Source organism: Hypomesus transpacificus, chromosome 3 (genome assembly GCF_021917145.1).
Source record: "Hypomesus transpacificus isolate Combined female chromosome 3, fHypTra1, whole genome shotgun sequence".
NCBI classification, from domain to species: Eukaryota; Metazoa; Chordata; class Actinopteri; order Osmeriformes; family Osmeridae; genus Hypomesus; species Hypomesus transpacificus.
The window spans coordinates 6,725,310-6,744,929 of NC_061062.1; the positions used below are offsets into that span (position 1 = coordinate 6,725,310).

General features: G+C 48.8%; 2 protein-coding genes across 8 annotated transcripts; one reads left to right on the plus strand and one right to left on the minus strand.

The window, feature by feature from the left end:
• The first annotated feature begins 22 nt into the window (after positions 1 to 22).
• On the plus strand, positions 23 to 4,813 carry LOC124463026 (serine protease HTRA2, mitochondrial-like). The gene is made up of 8 exons (XM_047014718.1): positions 23 to 711; positions 1,353 to 1,557; positions 1,823 to 2,017; positions 2,216 to 2,248; positions 2,827 to 2,935; positions 3,060 to 3,129; positions 3,526 to 3,621; positions 3,885 to 4,813. The coding sequence occupies exons 1-8, from the start codon at positions 242 to 244 to the stop codon at positions 4,048 to 4,050; spliced, it is 1,344 nt and encodes a 447-aa protein (XP_046870674.1). The 5' UTR covers positions 23 to 241; the 3' UTR covers positions 4,051 to 4,813.
• loxl3b (lysyl oxidase-like 3b) lies at positions 4,510 to 19,584 on the minus strand. 7 transcript variants are annotated; one of them, XM_047014689.1, is made up of 15 exons: positions 19,346 to 19,584; positions 16,232 to 16,557; positions 15,749 to 15,912; positions 14,664 to 14,899; positions 12,210 to 12,278; positions 9,945 to 10,149; positions 9,556 to 9,736; positions 8,943 to 9,097; positions 7,768 to 7,923; positions 7,229 to 7,388; positions 6,637 to 6,880; positions 6,374 to 6,489; positions 5,810 to 5,946; positions 5,608 to 5,719; positions 4,510 to 5,493 (listed from the first exon to the last, which is right to left on the minus strand). In XM_047014689.1, the coding sequence occupies exons 2-15, from the start codon at positions 16,548 to 16,550 to the stop codon at positions 5,420 to 5,422; spliced, it is 2,328 nt and encodes a 775-aa protein (XP_046870645.1). In that variant the 5' UTR covers positions 16,551 to 16,557; positions 19,346 to 19,584; the 3' UTR covers positions 4,510 to 5,419. The 7 variants fall into 7 exon arrangements, with proteins under 7 accessions (XP_046870645.1, XP_046870661.1, XP_046870647.1 ...); XM_047014705.1 differs by lacking the exon at positions 12,210 to 12,278 and adding an exon at positions 8,310 to 8,480 and having other exon boundaries at positions 14,664 to 14,881; positions 19,346 to 19,583; XM_047014691.1 differs by lacking the exon at positions 7,768 to 7,923 and adding an exon at positions 8,310 to 8,480 and having other exon boundaries at positions 14,664 to 14,881; positions 19,346 to 19,583.
• Positions 19,585 to 19,620: the final 36 nt, after the last annotated feature.

Below are 19,620 nucleotides of genomic sequence, written 5' to 3' on the forward strand. Positions count from 1 at the left end.
ATGTGTGCGCACGCGCAAAGCACTCCATGGCTTGTCATTGTGAGTCGACTTCCGAGGACCGAATTTGACAGCTGATTTGAAATTAAAATGGCCTATATAGCCCATTTATACTAAACGACATCTTTAATTGTTCGTCCGGTTGTTTGTTTTTTATATGAGTGTTCTCGGTCCATGCATTATACCAAGTGTTTCAAAGAATAGGACCAGGGGTTATAAAGTTATTTCAGGGAACTGATGCAACATGGCAACGAGACATGTAAGTCGACCCTTCCTGTGGCTTCTTTTCAGAAGATATAATCAAGAACGCAGACACACATCTACTATTTTGCTTGAACAAACTTTAAAACAAGTATCCAGTGCTTGTGTCAGCGATAGTTATTCGCTGAGAGATGTGAAATGCTGTTGGGACAACAGCGCACTGTCACTACGGAGTACAGAAAGCGACAGCGGCAGTGGCTCAGGTCGGACAGGACTCCTCAGGTCTGTCGCCGTTTGTTTAGGACTTGGTGTGGCGCTCTCTCACTCCAGAGATGATGGGAAGACTGACAGGGGACCAGCTGTATTTTATGGATCGATCCTCGAACGCATGCTTCAATCTGCTCAATGTGCATCTCCTTACAAACCTGACAGCCCACGCTACAAGTACAACTTTATTGCTGATGTGGTGGAAAAGTCGTCTCCGGCTGTGGTGTACATCGAAATCGTTAGCAGGTAAATTTTAAATGTTGTAGTTTTGGGCAGTGAATAGACTTGTTTTGTTCAATGACAAACCCAACAAAGATATCTGTACATGATGTCCATGATCTGGCTGAATGGGATGAATGACGCTAATTGGTGGAAAAAGGAGTAGACGTGTAAATTGGAATGCGGGTACTCGACCAAACAACCCCAATATTATCTGCTTTCGGCACCCTAACCAGCACAGGCCTTGGCCAAGGCCGTTGCTGGAACAACAACTCCCCTGAAGAGCTGCAGCGAGACTTCTCTTGCATTCCCTACCCCCTTCCAACAGACACCTGAGGATTGTTGTCTCTGTCTGGGACCTGATCAAGGCTGTCTCCATGGCAATACAATCTGCGAACTGAGAACTGTCTAATTGTGGCCTAGGCGATAGTGACAACCCAGGCCTAGTCATACACTAACTTTCACCTGTGGTTTGCGTCTCTGCCTTGGGTCATGACCAAGGATATCTCCATGGCAATACTATCTGCGAACTGAGAATCTGACTGTCTTACTTACTTACTAATTTAAAGTCAAATGGATGTTTTTGCCACAAAGGCTTTAATGGCTTCAGACTGGCTATGGGTACAAGCGACATTCTGAAGGCCGTTAACTAAGCTGATCTTTCTCAGGCACCCGTTTTCCGGCAGGGAAGTCCCTATATCCAACGGTTCCGGTTTTATCATCAGTAGAGATGGGCTCATTGTGACCAACGCTCACGTCGTTGCCAACAAGCGAGGTGTCCGCGTGAAGCTGACCAATGGGGCGACGTATAACGCCACCGTGCAAGACGTAGATCAGCTGGCAGATATCGCCACCATCAAAATCAATGCCAGGGTGAGTGTAAACCATTTGAACAATTACTTCCTGTAATTGGTATAACTGATCAGATGGCATAGTTGGCTAAAGTGTTGTTTGTGTGAGGTTGTCAGTAATGGTGATTCAGAAGATCCAAGATCAAACCCAGCGTAGATCAGGTGGGATAGGAAGAGAGACTGGCGATGACATCATGACCCATGTGACGAGGCCTAATGACGGTCCTCACGTACCATCAGGCTGTCCGGGCCGTTGCCACCTTGTGACCTGTCTCTTCCTCCTGCAGCATCCTCTGCCCACCCTCTCCCTGGGGCTGTCGTCCGAAGTGCGCCAGGGGGAGTTTGTGGTCGCCATGGGCAGCCCCTTCGCCCTACGCAACACCATCACATCTGGCATCGTGAGCTCGGTGCAGAGGGGCAGCAAGGAGCTGGGGCTCTCCAACAACAACATGGACTACATCCAGACGGACGCCGCCATCGACGTGAGTCCCTGCCCTCCCCCTGAGGCACGACCATGCATTCATGTAGCTGGAAACCTGCAACCTCTTGATCTGCAGTCAAAGGCCCTAACCGTCGAGCTAAACCCAGCCCTCAAACATGAATGACTTCGACCCTAACGGTGCTGTAGTATATGTGCTGTCTCCCAGCAATTCCATAATGTGTGATGTTCTTCCTCGCAGTTCGGGAATTCCGGAGGACCTCTGATCAATTTGGTGAGTTGGAGGTTCCGTTCCTCTTTCACTTTCTCTGATGGTGGATGTTCCCCTCTGATGGTGGATGTTCCCCTCTGATGGTGGATGTTCCCGTCTGATGGTGGATGTTCCCCTCTGATGGTGGATGTTCCCGTCTGATGGTGGATGTTCCCCTCTGATGGTGGATGTTCCCCTCTGATGGTGGATGTTCCCGTCTGATGGTGGATGTTCCCGTCTGATGGTGGATGTTCCCGTCTGATGGTGGATGTTCCCCTCTGATGGTGGATGTTCCCCTCTGATGGTGGATGTTCCCGTCTGATGGTGGATGTTCCCGTCTGATGGTGGATGTTCCCCTCTGATGGTGGATGTTCCCGTCTGATGGTGGATGTTCCCCTCTGATGGTGGATGTTCCCGTCTGATGGTGGATGTTCCCGTCTGATGGTGGATGTTCCCCTCTGATGGTGGATGTTCCCGTCTGATGGTGGATGTTCCCCTCTGATGGTGGATGTTCCCGTCTGATGGTGGATGTTCCCCTCTGATGGTGGATGTTCCCCTCTGATGGACTCCCACATCTAGCTGTGTGTTGTGCTGCATTCCAGGACGGGGAGGTCATCGGTATAAACACCATGAAGGTCACCGCCGGGATCTCCTTCGCCATCCCGTCCGACCGCGTCAAGCAGTTCCTGGACAAAGCTGCGGAAAACAACAGTATGTGAACTTTTGCTGAGAGGGAGAGGGGAGGATAGGACCATGCGACCCTTGAACTCTGCCATTGTAGGAGGACATCAATCTCTATTAGTTCAGATCAACTAACCTCTCCTTTCCATCCCAGGATCGAACGTTGGGGATTCTCAGGCCAAGCGTCGATACATCGGGGTGATGATGCTGACCCTGACTCCAAGGTGAGCACACGCTGTGTTTACACTTTACCAAACAGGGAAACACAGAAAACCAGTCACCCAATTACATTCATCAAATAGTTTGTTTACAATTGAGACGGGACTATTAGGAAGTGTTTATCCAAAGTGACAAACAGGGGATTTGAACCTTCAACCTCTTGAGCTGCAGTTAAATGCTCCACAGGGGCGCCCCCTGGTGGCTCACCAATGAAGTGTGTGTACCTCATGGGCTGAAGCCTCACAGTAGTGGCCTGGTCATTTCCTGCACGTCTTCCCCTCTGTCTCCCCTGCCGCTCCTGTCTGTTCACTGTCCATTAAAACACAAAAATGCCCTAAAATATACACACATATACAAAACAAGCACTGTTAGCTTTAGCCCCAGTCTGCTGTTGTCTGCAGCATCATCGCTGAGCTGAGGCTGAGAGACCCCTCCTTCCCGGACGTGAGTCACGGGGTCATGATCCACAGGGTCATCACGGGCTCCCCAGCATACAGGTCAGTCCCCCTGGGGTCCTCTGACCTTCCAGCACGATTTACAGCCTCAGTACAGACGCTTCCTGTCAGAAACATCTCCCTAGCCAGCCGGCAACATCTGAAACGCTAGCGGTTAGGTAGCGAGGCCGGGCGGTATTGAGGGGTGAGTTTAACCAGTTGAATTAGGTCACATAAGGAAAGGCAGGGCTCCTGCTTGGGCACTGTAACCCAAGCACCTCCCCCTAGGTCAGGTGATGTAACCCAGGCTCCTCCCCCCCTCCCAGGTCGGGCATGTTGCCAGGAGACGTCGTGGTGGAGGTCAACGGCGCCAAGGTGCACACCTCGGAGGAGATCTACAACGCGGTGCGCACCAGTGACAGCATCGCCATCGTGGTGAGGAGAGGGCAGGAAGTGCTCCGGCTGCAGGCGGCTCCAGAGGTCACAGAGTGACCCCGAGAAGCAGGACACGACCAGGGCCAAGCTCGGAGGCTGCCGACTTTGTTGGGAGACTTATCCTCGTGTGTGGCTTGCTACAAACTATGGGGGTTATGGGAACTGTTGATGTGGTACTGGAGGTAAGACGCATGGATGATTTCGATAAGTGTGGAAGGTGAAGGCTTGGAAAGGTGTGAAAGGGCCCAGTTACCAGACCAAGAAGCCCCCCCCCCCCCCTGCATGTTTACATGGATGGATTGAGGAAGTTAATGACGTGCAGGGGGGTCAGTGATCAGTATCTGTGGACGGGGGACAGGGGATACACCATGGTAACTGATACTGTGAGGAACTGCTGCATCTGGAGGACATGTTTTCACCAAATATTCTTATGATATTCTTCTTTGCATCAGGCTGTTATGAAATGTGTGAAGTCTGAAAAAGTTGGTCATGTCTGAAACACTGCACACACAAAACTTCCTCTTGACAGTTTTATTGGTTAAAGCAGGTATTGGATTGACATTATATATTCCAGATGTGTTACAATTTCCCTTGTTCTGCACAGAACTTTTAACACTTTACCTTTAGTTCTAATAGTACTCTTGGAACACAAAAAAACTGTCTGTGAATGTGAGTGTTGTGAATCATTTGTACTCATTTTTTGCTCCAGGGGTACTACTTACCACCTTTAATGGGACAATAAATACATTCACAAATACTTCATTTCCTTAATGCCAGTTGAAGAAGATAAAAAGATACAAGAGTGTAAAATGTGACAAAATGGTAAACAAGCAGATGGTATAAAAATGCTCTGAGAAGAACTGGCATAAGTCACGATGTGTTGTCAGATATAAACTTCTGCACACATGACAATGGTTTCACAGAGCAGCACCAGAGTAGGACGGCTCCTTGTAAAAACTCTAGAGGTTGCTGACGATCAGAACATCTTCCCCCCCGGATCCCCTTTCAAATGCACTGGATAAAAAAATAACACTTCATACTCTAACATTCGTTACAAGCTTGCGTGACGGTACTCATGGAAAGTACCGGTATGAAACCCTTTGAAGCAGTCTAGCACTTGACTCCCCCTGAGCCAGAGATAAATGTTTACTAAAAGAGCACTCGAGTATTCAAGTAAAATGACTCTTTGACACACATACATCCACCCACACATTCAACAAATGACCATAATCCTGTCCTAACCGCGTGGTTGCTTCAGGAGATATCTTGACTGGGGTACATAAGATCCAGGTAGGTAGCTAGGCAAACAGGGGGGCCTTTGACTTAAGGGCTTGTGGGACCTATATACCTAGCTACTGTGTACAACATGACCCTCCCCTCTTCCCCCCTTCAGCTGGTCTGGCAAGATGACCTGTTACCACGACAATTAGGAGATCTGGTTGTTGAGTTGTCCGGGGTACTTATCAAAACTCCTCTCAGCCTCCTCGCTGAGCGCATCACCTGGGGGCAGAGCAGCAGAGTGGCGTTCAGAGGCAACGGATGAGCCGAACATGGGGGTGCTTCTCATTGGATACCAAAAAATCCTCAAATGTATTCCAGATCTCTGAGGCTCACCAATATGGCAGTTATGAAGCCAGATGCGATGACCGTCATACTTGCAGTTGCACTTCATGGCGTTGTTAGTGAAGTCACTCTCTGCCACTTCGAAATTTGGATTTATAACAATCTGAAAGAATTAGGAATACACATTATCGGCTCAACAGGTCATCAATAAATAAGGCAAATGAAACGAGTTGCAGACAAGCCGTCTGTCCACCTGCAGGATATAGTTCCCAGGCTTGATGTCTGTGATGTCGATCCACTGGCAGTCGATGTCGTGGCGATACAGATCCCAGCACCCCACCGTGATGCCCTGCTCGCCGAAGTTGGCACACTCGTACCTCTTGGAGATACCTGGAGGACCACGGGACAGCTTCTGTTAGCGCTCAGAGCTCCCTGCTGTCGTGTTTATACATGCACGTGCTTAACCACAGAAGAAGCCTTCCTCAGAGTAAACATGCTCCTCAGTAGATGTAGCTGAATGATAGAGCGTTGACTGTACTCTCCTCAGAGTAAACACGCTCCTCAGTAGATGTAGCTGAATCATAGAGCGTTGACTGGACATGAAGCGGTTACAGGTTCACATCCCTATCTGTGTGTCACTTTGGACAAAATGCTAACGGAACACATTATTATAAACTCCCACTCTCCTCATTCATGTTGTATAAACTCCCACCCTCCTCATCTTATATAACCTTCCACTCTCCTCATGTGAGGTGAACACCACTCTCCTAAGGTTATATTTAACCTCGCTCAGCAGTCCAGGGCCACCCAGGCTCACCTTCAAAGCACTCCGTGTCCTCCAGACAGAAGCTGGCCTTGTGGCCCTCGGCCACCTTGCTGCCGTTGGCCGACAGCAGGTCATAGTGGGTGAAGATGTCCATGCTGTGGTAGTGGCTGAGAAGGACAGAGCAAAGACAACTCATGAGCCCATTTCATTCCTTAACAATAATATGACAGGTCTGTTGGCCCCATCCATGTGAATGTGTAGCTGAACCGTGCTGAGTGCACCGCTCGGCACGCAGATGAAGGAGCTTCCTGTACCCGTGGCAGGCGTGCCACACCCAGGAGTGGCGCCCGGCCTTGGGTCTGAAGTCGGCCCGGCCGATGTTGTGTATCTGGGAGGAGAAGCGGAGCAGCCTGCGGTGGCCGTAGGGCCAGTTGGCCTTGGAGGCAGACTTGGAGAGGCAGTCCTCCTCGGCGGCGCAGTAGAGCATGTGCAGCGGACGGTCCTCGATGTAGACGCTCGACTGCACCAGGGGCGCGTTCAGGACCAGGTCGGACGCCGCTGGACGCACGAGGAGGTGGACAAAGGGATTATTATCAGTTAGCACATGAGATGTATGGAGATGTATGGCATTTCATATTGCAGTTGAGATATGATCATTGTTGCACAGTGCCTGGTAGCTGAGATGTGGTCACTTTGCACTGGTAAATACAGACCATTGCTCGACTCCAATCACCAAAACAACGTTAGAACTATGAACTCCAGATTTGATATTTTTCCGCTGTATTTTCTGTATACACCACTTGTATAGTGTTTAGGAAAAATGCAGTGAATAGCAAAATGTTAGCTAGATAATGATGTGGCGAGGGTGAGGTTGCGTGTGGAGAATCCGCAGGGATGCCAACTCACTCTCGGAGCAGATGACCCCAGCTGAGAACTTGGCCGCAGCCTTCTGGCAGGTGACAGACTTGTGGTGCTGGCAGTGATCCAGCGACATCTCACTTCCTGTGCACCTCACACCACTCATTATCATCTCTGTTACGTTACTGCTGTCCCAGTACCAGGTTTCCTTTGGGGGGGGGACAACATATACACACACACACACACACAGGCACACACAGCATCCATCAGGAGATTAGCAAGACTCAAGGCTCTCTCAGGAGTAAATAAGTGTGTTAAAAATGTGTTTGTAAGTCATTCATAGTCAAACGTATTCTTGTGTATACACCATGTCACACCTCCCCAAGCCTTATTCTTTATAATACGATAAACCTGCTTAAGTCTTCAGTAGGACTGACAAATCCTGGGGTAACAGCTCGGTCCGTGATATTATACAAGGAGATTACTGAGAAATATGACTAATGTGAATGAAGACGACACTTGACAGGTGCTTCTCGGCCCCCAGACTGTGCTGACCTGGTGTGGCCTCTGTCCTCAGTCCTACTCACAGTGATGGCATGCATGGAGTATCCCAGCCCTAGCTGTCGACACACCACCATGGCCTCCTTGGTGGTCCAGCGCTCGCTGCACACTGTGCCCCAACGTGACCCAACCAGAACCTCCACACGGCCCTCATAGTAGGTCCGGCCGCCCACTATTCGGACCTGCACACAGGCCCTGAGGGGAGTCAGTCAGAGGGCACTTCCTGTCCCACCTCTGACACTTCCTGTCTGAGCTCCCTCGGTAAACAGTTGCAGTTTGCAAATGCAGCCCTAGCTGGGGGATTAGCCGCAGAGCTAGGTCCCCCTCACATGGTTTATAATTTTTTTGGTTGGTTTGTTGGTAACCAATGTGAGGTTGCCACCTTGCAGGTTGGGATTGGCCTATCCACCAAGCAAAGGCGTTTAGATAAGAGGTTCATGGAATGCGTAGTCCATGATTAGCATGGTAGCAGGTGAATTAACTTACTTTTATTCTTTGGTTAGCATGTTAGCAAGTTAGCCTCATTGCAGGCCATGATTAGCAGGTTAGCGGGGCTAAGTTAACCTACTTGCAAACCATGGTTAGCGTAGCCTAGCCCCAGCTGCCTGCAGACCACCATGGCCTCCTTGGTGCTCCAGGCCTCCCCACAGATCAGACCCCAGCTCTGAGTCCCGTTGTTGTCTGTGGCCAGCACCTCCACGCGGCCCTCGTAGGGCGTCCGGCCCCCCGTGAGGCGGATCTGTGTGGAGCAGATGTGTTAGCGAGCGCGGAGCAGAGAAGAGGGGGTTCTGTGTGGGCTGGACGGACGCAGGGAGGTCCACCTGACACACTGTGAGTGGGGAGGGTCTAAAGCTCTTTGTTTGTGATGCTGATTTACTGTTTATGAGATGAGGATGTTCTTTTCTCTTTTCATCTCTCATCACAGTATAATCTCCACAAACAAAGTCATAAGCGGCACTTACACTTGGTCATTCATGTGAAAACAATTAAGAAATAACTGATCCGTTAGTGTGTGATGATATCAGTTAGCGACTAGAGATCGATACAAAAATAGGTTCAAATAACATTATAACAAATAATCAAAAATAAACACAGAATTTATCTCTACCAAGAAAACTCAAATAAGAGTATTCCTGGTCAAAAAGGTCATAAACATGTGTTAGCTGTTTCAGGTATGTGTGGTAAGCAGGTCCACTCTGACCGAGTTCTCGACCCCCATGTAGGGTGTGTTGCATATGATGGCAGCGTCCTCCACGTGCTGGCAGTCCTCAGACGTGATGTTCTTGTAGGGGCAGTTCCAGATGGACTTCTCCTGGCCCAGACACTTCACCTCATTCATGTGGATGGGGCCCATGCCTACAGCACAAACACAACCTCAACCTCAGTATGTACGCAAGCTTAGTGCAAACAACCTCATTCTTGTGGATGGGAGCCATGCCTACAGCACAACCTTAACTTTAAGTCAGGTACTTTCCAAAACTAAATAAAAAAACACGTTTCCTCCTGAAGGAGGAAAATATGCATGAATTCCTCCTCCTGACCATGTCTTAGCAGGTCTGTATATATCTTATAAAGTGAGTCAGGTGGCTGAGCGGTTAGGGCATCGGGCTAGTAATCTGAAGTTTGCCAGTTCAATTCCCGGCTGGGGCATTGTGTCCTTGGGCAAGGCACTTCACCCTATTTTCCTCGGGGAGAATGTCCCTGTACTTACTGTAAGTCGCTCTGGATAACAGCGTCTGCTAAATGACTAAATATAGATGTAATTTAGTTCATTAGAATGTGTGCTGCGTGTCCCTGCGGGGGAGGCTGCAGACCTTGGCCCATGCGGGCTCCAGTGAGGGCTTCCTTGGCGCTGCCGAAGCCCAGCTCCCTGCACACCACGCTGGCCGACTGCAGGTTCCAGCGGTCGTCACACACTGTGCCCCACTGGCTGTTCCTCAGAACCTCCACACGTCCCTCCCCCAGCTTGGCCCCCCCCTTCAGCCTCACCGTGCTCTGGGGAGGGGGTGGGGGTGAGGGTGGAGTAAACAGGAGGAGAAGGAGAGGGTAAAGAAGTGTAGGGGTGAGGAGGGGGTGGTGAGGAGGGAGGAGAGGAGGAAAGAGGAATACAAGAGAAGGGGAGAGGACACAGTTATTTGACCACCCTGTCAGGACCGGACAAGAACCAACACGTGGGACCCTGCTGCCAGGGCGGGCTCCTCACCGACGTCTTGGGCTTCTTCTTCATGCCGCTGGGCGTGTACTGGGGGCCGGGCACGCAGCTGACCACGGCCGGCATCCCGCCCCGGCAGAAGGACGTGGCGTTGGCCTGGTTGAACTCCAGCGGGCAGGCGGCCAGGTGCACCTCCGTACCCACGCAGCCCACCGAGTGGAGCAGGAAGACGCTCTTCTGACGCTCCGCATGCAGCCTGGGGGGGGGGGTCGAGGGTAACAATGTCACAGGGGTCAAGGGGGGGAGGGGAACACAGGGTTAAGAGAGGAAGGGTGAGACTGGTTAAGAAGGGGGAGGAGGGGGTAAGACAGGTTTAAGAGTTATGAATGTGTCCTGTGGCTTGGTTTCCAGTAGCAGCAGCAGCTGTAAAACAACAACCCTATTCAAATATGACAGACATTTTTGGAGAGTGACGGATTAACATTCATAAATAATATTAGAACGGAATCAAAGTAACTTTGTTTCGCTGTATTAGGTCAATACATCTTCGAAGAGAACAGACTGTGCCAGATGTTATATATCTCTCTGGCAGGAGGCCTGGACTTACACAACGCTTATCTCATCAGTCCTCAACAAGAATGTCTCCGAGAGACGTTGCAGTCTAGCCAGATGTTCCTCCAGAACGCCTCAAACTGCTGCCTGTTTTGAACTGGTGACCGCATTAAGCGGAGAGACGCGAGGGAGGTAGGAAATAAACGCAATTGTATACATTTAGCAGACGCTCCCATCCACAGAACCATACAGACGGGGAATTTTGAACCTTCGACCTCTAGATCTGCAGTCGAACGCTCAACCACTGAGCTGTATCCATCCCTGTCTTCTAGATGCACTGACAACAGGTATAACCACGGCAACAACTCGCTCCAGGCTGCTGAGTGAACACTGGAGGAGTGTCAACTGAAGGGTGTTTATAATAATACTGTGTTCATTTAGCAGATGCTTTTCTCCAAAGCACCTTACAGAGGGGGATTCAAACCTGAGACCTCTTGTTCTGTACTCTACTATTGAGCCCAACTGTAAGTGTACTCAGCCTGCCCATCCCTCCCTTCTCCAGGTGTTTGATCTCACTCTCAGAGTCCTGAACTAGACAGATTTATGGCCATTATTCCAATGCCAGTATCAGGAGTAAAATCACTATCAAAGTCCACAGATTCAGTCGTGCCGGCAGCCATTTGGATACATCTCATGAGTCAGGTACCTACAGGTAGTGGACACGGCTGATCAAAATGGCCGATCCAGATTACCCAGATTACCTTTTGTTTGGCCCAGAGTGGCTCTGCCTAGTCCTAGATTTAGCTTTAGCTTTGAGAGTCTGCCTGCAAGGTAAACATGTGTTAGAGGGGTTTACAGAAGGGATGAGATGAAGACAGTTATAGTCACACGTTAAGTTACATGAAGCAATGACATCAATCATGACGAAAAAGAACAATGGAGTTAGTTTGACAGAGACTTACAACATTTCACTTATGTAGTTATTGTACAGTATATGTATATGTAATATATACATGCATATATTAATCCACTGACTCATGTAGCATGGTTTGATTAGTGCTGTGCTTATGAGTTCTAACTGAAAGATGCTATTAAAACTGTGTGCCAGGCACACAGACTGCCATGCAGAAGACACAAAGGTATCTACAGATGCATGCCTTAGAGCAAAGATATACCACATACACTGGATATCTTTAGACGGAAGTGGGGCAGATAAAGGGCGTTTGGTGCATTGTAGCAGGTGCTGCATTAGTGGGACTGGATGGAGGGAGCCGAGGGACGGAGAAGGGGGTGAGGGGGTGAGAGGAGTGAGGTGAGTGAGAGAGGGAGGATGGAGGTGAGGATGAGAGTGAGAAGGAGGAAGGTATGCAAAAGGTGAATGAGTGAGGGTAGGAGATGAAGGGGTGAGGGAGGAGAGGAGGTGAGGCGCTTCATAGGGCTCCCTTTCTAAGTAGTACCGGTAAATAAGGGTCAACCCCTGGATCAGGATTAGGCAGAGTTAAGAGTGTAGACATTCACACATTTTACAACACACTACAGTTAGATGATAATAATGTACACACACACACACACACTACAACCCTCCAGAAGAAGGGAGCTGGCAGTCAGGAAGCTCAGGAAGTGAGGATCAGCTCTACAAGTGATAGAGACACAGTCCCTGAGGGGGGGAGCTCTGGGGGATGGGGGGGGGGGACCCTGGTGTTCCCGGGGGGAGGAGAGGGTATGTTCAGGGGGGTGTTTGGGAGGACCACCCTGAGCGTGTACCTGGCTGCAGCTGACTTTGCAACTTTGGATTTGGAGACTTTCTCTGGTGCTGCTCGCTTTCTGAGACTTCTGCAATGACGGAAACAGCAGGACTCCATCACACAGAGACACTGGGAGTCGTGTGCACACAGGAACACTTGTATGCACTACACACGCATACTTATACACACTAGACACACACACAAACGCATACTTATACACACTAGACACACACACGCATACTTATACACACTAGACACACACACAAACGCATACTTATACACACTAGACACACACACGCATACTTATACACACTAGACACACACACAAACGCATACTTATACACACTAGACACACACGCACACATACTTGTATACACTACACAGAGACACACATCCTTCAACTAACACACCAACACACACACACACACACACACACACAGGGGCCTCTGTGGAGCAGGTAAGTGGAGCAGGGCAGCTCCATGGAATAACCCACATTGTTGACATTCCCAGTGTGAGCGAGCCGGTGGTGGTGAGAGAGCCCCATCCTCACACAGTATCATGACACTCAGTCTGGACGCATTTCTACACCACTGTTGTTGACCACAGTCATTTCAACAACATGTTCTGGACTGAAGTAATATTGTATACATTTAGCAGACACTTTTATCCAAAGCGACATTCAGGCCACTCTACAAAAAGAACATACTTTTAAGGTCTCTAAAAAATCCAGTGGGTAATGATATTCTTCTCCGAACATGTGTTTGGCCTTAATTCCCTATAGTAAACCAGAATCCCAGAATCCCAGTCTTATGACGTGTAAAACTGGAAGGAGAGCCAGTCAACCCTAAAAGAGATCTGATTTTACAGACACAATGGAAACACCATCAGTTACGAAACTTGTTTCCAAACAGCTCTCTCCAGCTGCCATTACAATTACACATTTTTCTATTGGATGGAATCCAAAATAAAAAGTCTTCTTTGCCTCCGCCTGTTCTCCCAACACGAAATCGCAGCATCAATCATATCTCAAACATTTGCTTTGTCATGGTAAGTATCTGAGAAGTCGATGTTTCTTCCTCAATCCCAAATATCATACCTCGCTATGAACGTAGCTCAGGAACATGGCAGCCCCGGAAGCTGTTTCAGACTGGCGTGTTCAAACAGACAGGCAGGCAGACAAGTGGGCAAACAAACCCAGATCCCAGTCTGTGTGGGGAGGTCAAAGAAGGGCTCTCCTTCTATCAATGGCACTTCATAAGTATTCGGACATTCCTAGCTCTCACAAAGAGTTCATTAAGTGAAAGGACCTCAGTGTCCTCCACAACAGCAGCTCAGGGGATCGTTCATGGACTCATCTGTCAATCTCTCCAGAACAACAGAAGGTCTTGCAGGAGGGCGCTTCACCCCTGGTCTGATAACAGAACAGGAAGACTGTTGACCAGATAGAGTCTACCGACCCTGCCCCCTCCCCCTGAACCCTGGTGCCCCCGGCCTCCTCGTCTTCACACCCGGCTGAGAGAAAACACATGTCTCCCCTCGCGCTCCTGTGACCAAGCAGCAGCACGAGGGGAGGAGAGTCGTGGAGATCTGGTCTGCAGACGTCAGATCGAGGTCACACTGGGAGACACCAGAGGAGGACTGGGAGACACCAGAGGAGGGCTGGGAGACACCAGAGGAGGGCTGGGAGACACCAGAGGAGGGCTGGCAGACACCAGCGGAATTAACCTCCTTGTGTTCCGTAAAAGATTCCATACTCATACTAACCTTTCTGTCATTCTAAACTCTGTCTGGACATTTTCACATACTGTAATTCATGTAACTCTCTGGTTCCTGGTAAGATACAGATTTTCGCTGCCTCATAGTTCTCAACCTCTTGAATATTGACAGACTATCTACTGTGGGTTTTACAACTGTTTAGATTTGTGTGTTAAAATGTTTTGGAAATGTTTGTCAATGAGTCAGACTCAGAAGTTGGGTAGATACTGGTACAAAAGGTTTCCACGGCTGCAAGTCATTCCGTTGCATTCCTCAGGTCACCACACACACACAAACAAAAAGGGAACAAAAAAACGTTTCCATCCTCGATCAGCGAGAAAAACAAAACCATTTCTGAACACGCCTGAACACTCCTGCAGATGAGAGTGGGCAGACAGAGCATTTGTACACAGGGAAGCACCGCTCACCACCATTGTGTTTATGGTCACTACTTTCCCACCACAGAGACTGAGAGGCCACTAGTGGTTTGTGTTGCATTGTTATGTGTTTGTTAGCGGAGGTGAAATTGAGGACTAACCCTAACCCCTCACAAACAGGACTGCAGACTCAAAACATCCCAGAGAAATGTTCCCATTCAGAGTTTCTAGCAGAGAAAATGTTTTTCCCCAAAATGGCTCATCTCATGCCCAATCACATCTACGTACTGTATCTAGATGAGATGTATCTTATGGGTACAGTTTGAATCCTGGCGACTCACTTGTAGAAGTTCTTGTTGACCTTCCTCTCGTGGGGGAACCCCAGCATTCCGCAGACGACGCGTGTGTTCTTGGGGGTCCAGCCCACGTCGCACACCTGCGCCCAGCCCTCCTTGTACTTCACCTCCACCACGCCCTCCGTCACCGGCAGCTTCCGCTTCGCCACAGCGACCACGGGCCGCAGCCGGACCTCCTCCACCTTGTTGTCGTCCACCTGTACCTGCTGGGCAGGATCTCTCTGTGTCAGCACAAAGGAAGTCAATCGGTCCACTGAGAGATTCACCTAGAATACTGATGGCGTGTATTCATTTTGCGGACGCGTTCATCCAAAACGACGTACGGTACTAGGGGCGATTTGAACCTACAGTGAAACGCTCTAACCACTAAGCTATACCCCCCCCCCCGCCCCTCCCTGAGTTGCTATGCACGGTGACGTATCGTTCAGTCAGAAGGAGGGGGAGGACAAGGGTCTGAGGTCACTGCTACCTTTACTCTAATTTCCCTTACTCTGATTTCCAGGAAGAGTTCACAGTTTACAACCAATCCATCCTGACAGTAGTGTGTGGCAGCCCTGGTGGCAGAGAGCTAGCTGGCCAGCCTGGGAGCAACAACTGACCCTGAGAGAGCGTGCCTTCCAGACGGCACACTGGGAGAGAAGCTCCTCACATCCCAAGTTCCTTCTCAGTGAAGACACAGCTAACTGGCTCCATATGTGGGTGTGTGTGTGTTTCGTACGTGGAGCTTCATCTGTGCGTTCAATGCTAACCATGTGTGGTGAGGCCGCACAGACTCCACACACAGGGAGGTTCATAGGAACAAAACAAAGCATTCCTATCTGTAGCCTCAATCGCCAAGCCAATGTGACAACGGGTTGACTTCACAGGACTAATAAAACCCAGACAAAGCCAGCCTATCAGGAAGTTACAGTGTGGGACGTGCATGTGTTTGTCACACTTTATGATAGTGTGTGATATAGCATACACTGTGGTGTAATGGGTGAGAAATACTGTCGGCCAATGAATTCATCAATGAGGCTCGCAGCCCATTCGTACAACAAAGCAGGAATGAAGCGACCAACGAGTCTTACATCGATGACGTTGGAGTCCACAAAGCCAGGGAGCCTCTCGTCCTTGCAGACCACCCCAGCGTCCTCGTCGTGGGTGCAGTCACTGTTGCCCCAGCCCCGAGACTTGCACAGGTCGATACTCTTCTCTCCTCCGTTGCACTGCACGTTGTCCAGCCAGATCCTCCCTGCACAAAGAACCAGGCGGTCGGCATCACACAGCCACAGTCCCTGTCTATGGTCCTGTGACGCCTCCCCAGGGGAAATGTGGTCACAAGTGCATCATTAATGTGCACTCGTCGTAAACGTGCAATGTTATGTACCAGAGTCGCCAGCTACTATACGAGTCCTGGAATTAGGAACACATCATACATGTGTGCCAAAAGCAACAAAGGTTGCTTTGTGTCGTCTTGTCCCTAAGAATTTCAGTGCCCAGTCTGACCCTGTGTTGTTCTGTGCATCTGACAATAAAAGACTTGAACTTGATAAACGTGTTGTCGGTCTCACCGAGGCCCTTGCCATACTTGGCGCTGTGGGTCCAGCCGGTGGCCGAGACGAAGCCCAGCTGGCGACAGAGGACGTTGGCATTGGCCAGTGAGAAGTCGTCATCGCAGATGGTCCCCCACTCTCCCTTGTAGAAGACCTCCACACGTCCCTCGTTGTGTTTCCGGGGGTAACCGACCAGCCGGAACTTCAGCCTCTCCGCCTGGGGCGTGGCCACTGGCATGGCCGGGGATGGGGGCGTGGTCTGGCAGAGGCAGGCAGGAAGCCACACGCCTAAGAGGAAGCCGACGATACAGCGTTGCCACCGTCGTGAGATCACCATGACGACCCTTCAGAAGCAGCAAGAAGACGCTGTTTTAATCCATTCAGAATTAATTTCCATGTATTGTTATATCAAGTACTTGGATTAAAGTATTTAACAAACTTTCATATGCTTTTTTCAGTATTATGGTTAGACCAGACTAATGGAGGTTTGACAGTCAGGCCCCAGCTCCGGAAAAGGTCAAGGGTTAATGTTCTTTCAGCTTGTTAAAAGGTCAGAAGGTCAATTCCTAGCAGCACCGTAACACACCGGCAACAGGACACACACAAGCTGCTACAGCACGCACAAGGTTATTCTGAATGTAAACACCCTTAACTTAGAAGGCTAAGATGTATTCATGTCCACATTAAACAATGGTTTAAGATTCTGTAGACGTGACTGAGAAGCCCAGCTGGAGCATAACGTCTTCCACTTCACTTGCTCAGTAGACGCACCTGCCTTCTATCAACTCATCAACCACAACAGTTTATCTACCCCACCTCTCTGCTATATTCAGAGTTTAGTTTGTGTTTTCTGATTCATTGTGTTTGCTGTGCCTCTACTCACGCTGTTTCCCGGTGCCTCCAGGATCACTATTCCTACCAGCCTGCCTGTCTGTCAAGCCTGCATGCTGACCGCACCCCGGATTGTCTACAGCCATTCTGGTCGCTCCTCTCCACATCATCAGTCACCTGGACTATTGTAATAAACCCTTTTCTCATCACCAAATTCCACTGTCTGTGACCGTTTTTGGGTCCAGCCCAGCAATTGTAACATCCAGAGTAGAGAAGCCCACAGTTGGGTCTGGGACGTCCTCTCGTGACAAGAACGAAGCGATTCCTGATTTAAAACGGCTGCTGAATATTTACTCGTAATGAAGGCAAAAATAACAAGATGTGTTTAGATACAGCAGCCTGAAATGAATTACAGGCTAAACAGACCCAGATATATTAAAAGCTGCTGAAAGCACTTTTGCCAGAAATGCTTCTCGTCAAGTATGTGACTCAATCTGGTATTTGAACTTTAACCTTCCTGACCTTCCATGTGCTGAAGACAGATATGCCCTTGTCGTGCCAAACCTGTTTCAGACGGCGAACAACAATAGGAGTTAATTATTTTTACATTTCACCAATAATATTAAGCAGTGAAAACATACCAAAAATCATCCTTTATATACAAGGCTTTATTGCTATAATTAACAATCCAAACTCAATAGTTCACCTGTACAGAAATCACAAGCTTAGAGTTTCTCCTTTCCAAAACCTTTTCAGAAACTGACTGAATCTAATGTCTGTAAGGAGAGACTCCTCTGGCCCAGTACAGCCAGGTACACCCTGGCCCAGAAGAGCCAGGTACACCCTGGCCCAGTACAGCCAGGTACACCCTGGCCCAGAAGAGCCAGGTACACCCTGGCCCAGTACAGCCAGGTACACCCTGGCCCAGAAGAGCCAGGTACACCCTGGCCCAGTACAGCCAGGTACACCCTGGCCCAGAAGAGCCAGGTACACCCTGGCCCAGTACAGCCAGGTACACCCTGGCCCAGTAGAGCCAGGTCTGAGGCCAGAGACCCTCCATACCTGCACTGACTGGCCTGATTGGTAAGATAAACTAGTCTGGATGGTCCCTTCTCCCCTACAGAGGTAGTGACTTGTAACCCAGTCACACGGCAACGCCAGAAATATAATTCAGGTATTCCAAAGATGTGTGTGTCATAATATGAGTTTGACCGAAAGAGACTGATGTGGAAAAAAGCCTCTCATCGAAGATATAAGCAGTAGTAGTTTTATACTGACCCCAAAACTGGGGCCTGAGCCCAAATGAGAACTAATAAAAACCAGCTGGTGGAGGAATGAATATCTCTTTCCTCATCAGTGACTGGCCCAGAGGTTCTTACTGGTGTTACCGCTGGTGTTATTACTGGTGTTGTTGATATGGAAGGCTACTTTTATATGCCATTTGATTCCAAAAGTAGCTCTATGAAGGCTTATTAAGGTAGAACCACACATACTACGTGTAACTACAAAACAGGGTCAGAGAAAATGGAGGTCAAGTCCTCCTTAAGAGCACATCTTGGAATGAACCAGCTAGTCTGAGAACTTCTGCGAAAGCAATTCAGACTGTTTACTGACTGGAATAGCAGCAGGATATTTCCTTCATTACGGCAAATAATCTCGCTCTCAGTAGGCTACTGCTCCAAACCCCCCTCAGACCGAAGACGGTTACACGGTACGGTGTTGACCCAATCTGGAGTTATTTAGTGAATGCGCGGTTCTGGTGCTTTAATGACTGCGCTCCAGACAAGTACTATAGTTATTAGCTGCAGGTTGACACTATACATTCTTCACTTTTTAATAGCGAGGTTTGATAGGCAGATTGCGTTACATAAATGTACCTATTGTTTGAATTGCTGCATATAGGCTGGTAGCCTAGGTGTCGTTTTAATGGACAAAGAAAATATACTTATTCACTACAGTCAAGGCATTTAAATATACAGTACTGTAAATGCACTAATATGATTTGATGAACAGTTAGTTGTAAACATTGGGTATAGGCTCTGGCTGACTAAAAAGTTCAACTTCATGATTAAGTTTCTCATTATCGGAAGTAGCCCAGACAAAGCTTGTTCAGAGATCGGCCCTACTAATGAAACAGACTTTAACATTTTTCTATATAAACATTAAATTAAGTGCTTACAAAAACGCGTAAAAATACGCGTTTACGCGTAAAAATATTTAGCGGTTACCATTCTCAAAGTTTGTTCTCAACAAAGAGAATATTAAACTGTTAAACCGTTACAATTAATATTGTGCACTTACCTGTTTATGTGTTCTGTATAATTGTAACGGTATCAGCAAAAGTGGAGGGTAATTCAGGTATCCAAAATATAACAGGCTACTCGTGAAACCAAGTCCTACTTATTAGTCCTCCAGTAGAAAGTGTCTGTTGACAGAATACAGGGCCGCCTAATAGCCAATTATGCCTATCACCCTTTTGTCTGTGAATTGCCAGCTGTACAGCCCTCGGGGAGGAGGGGGAAAGAAAAGGTGGAGTTGACTCGTGGACTTCTACACGTTAAAAGGGGGAGGATTTT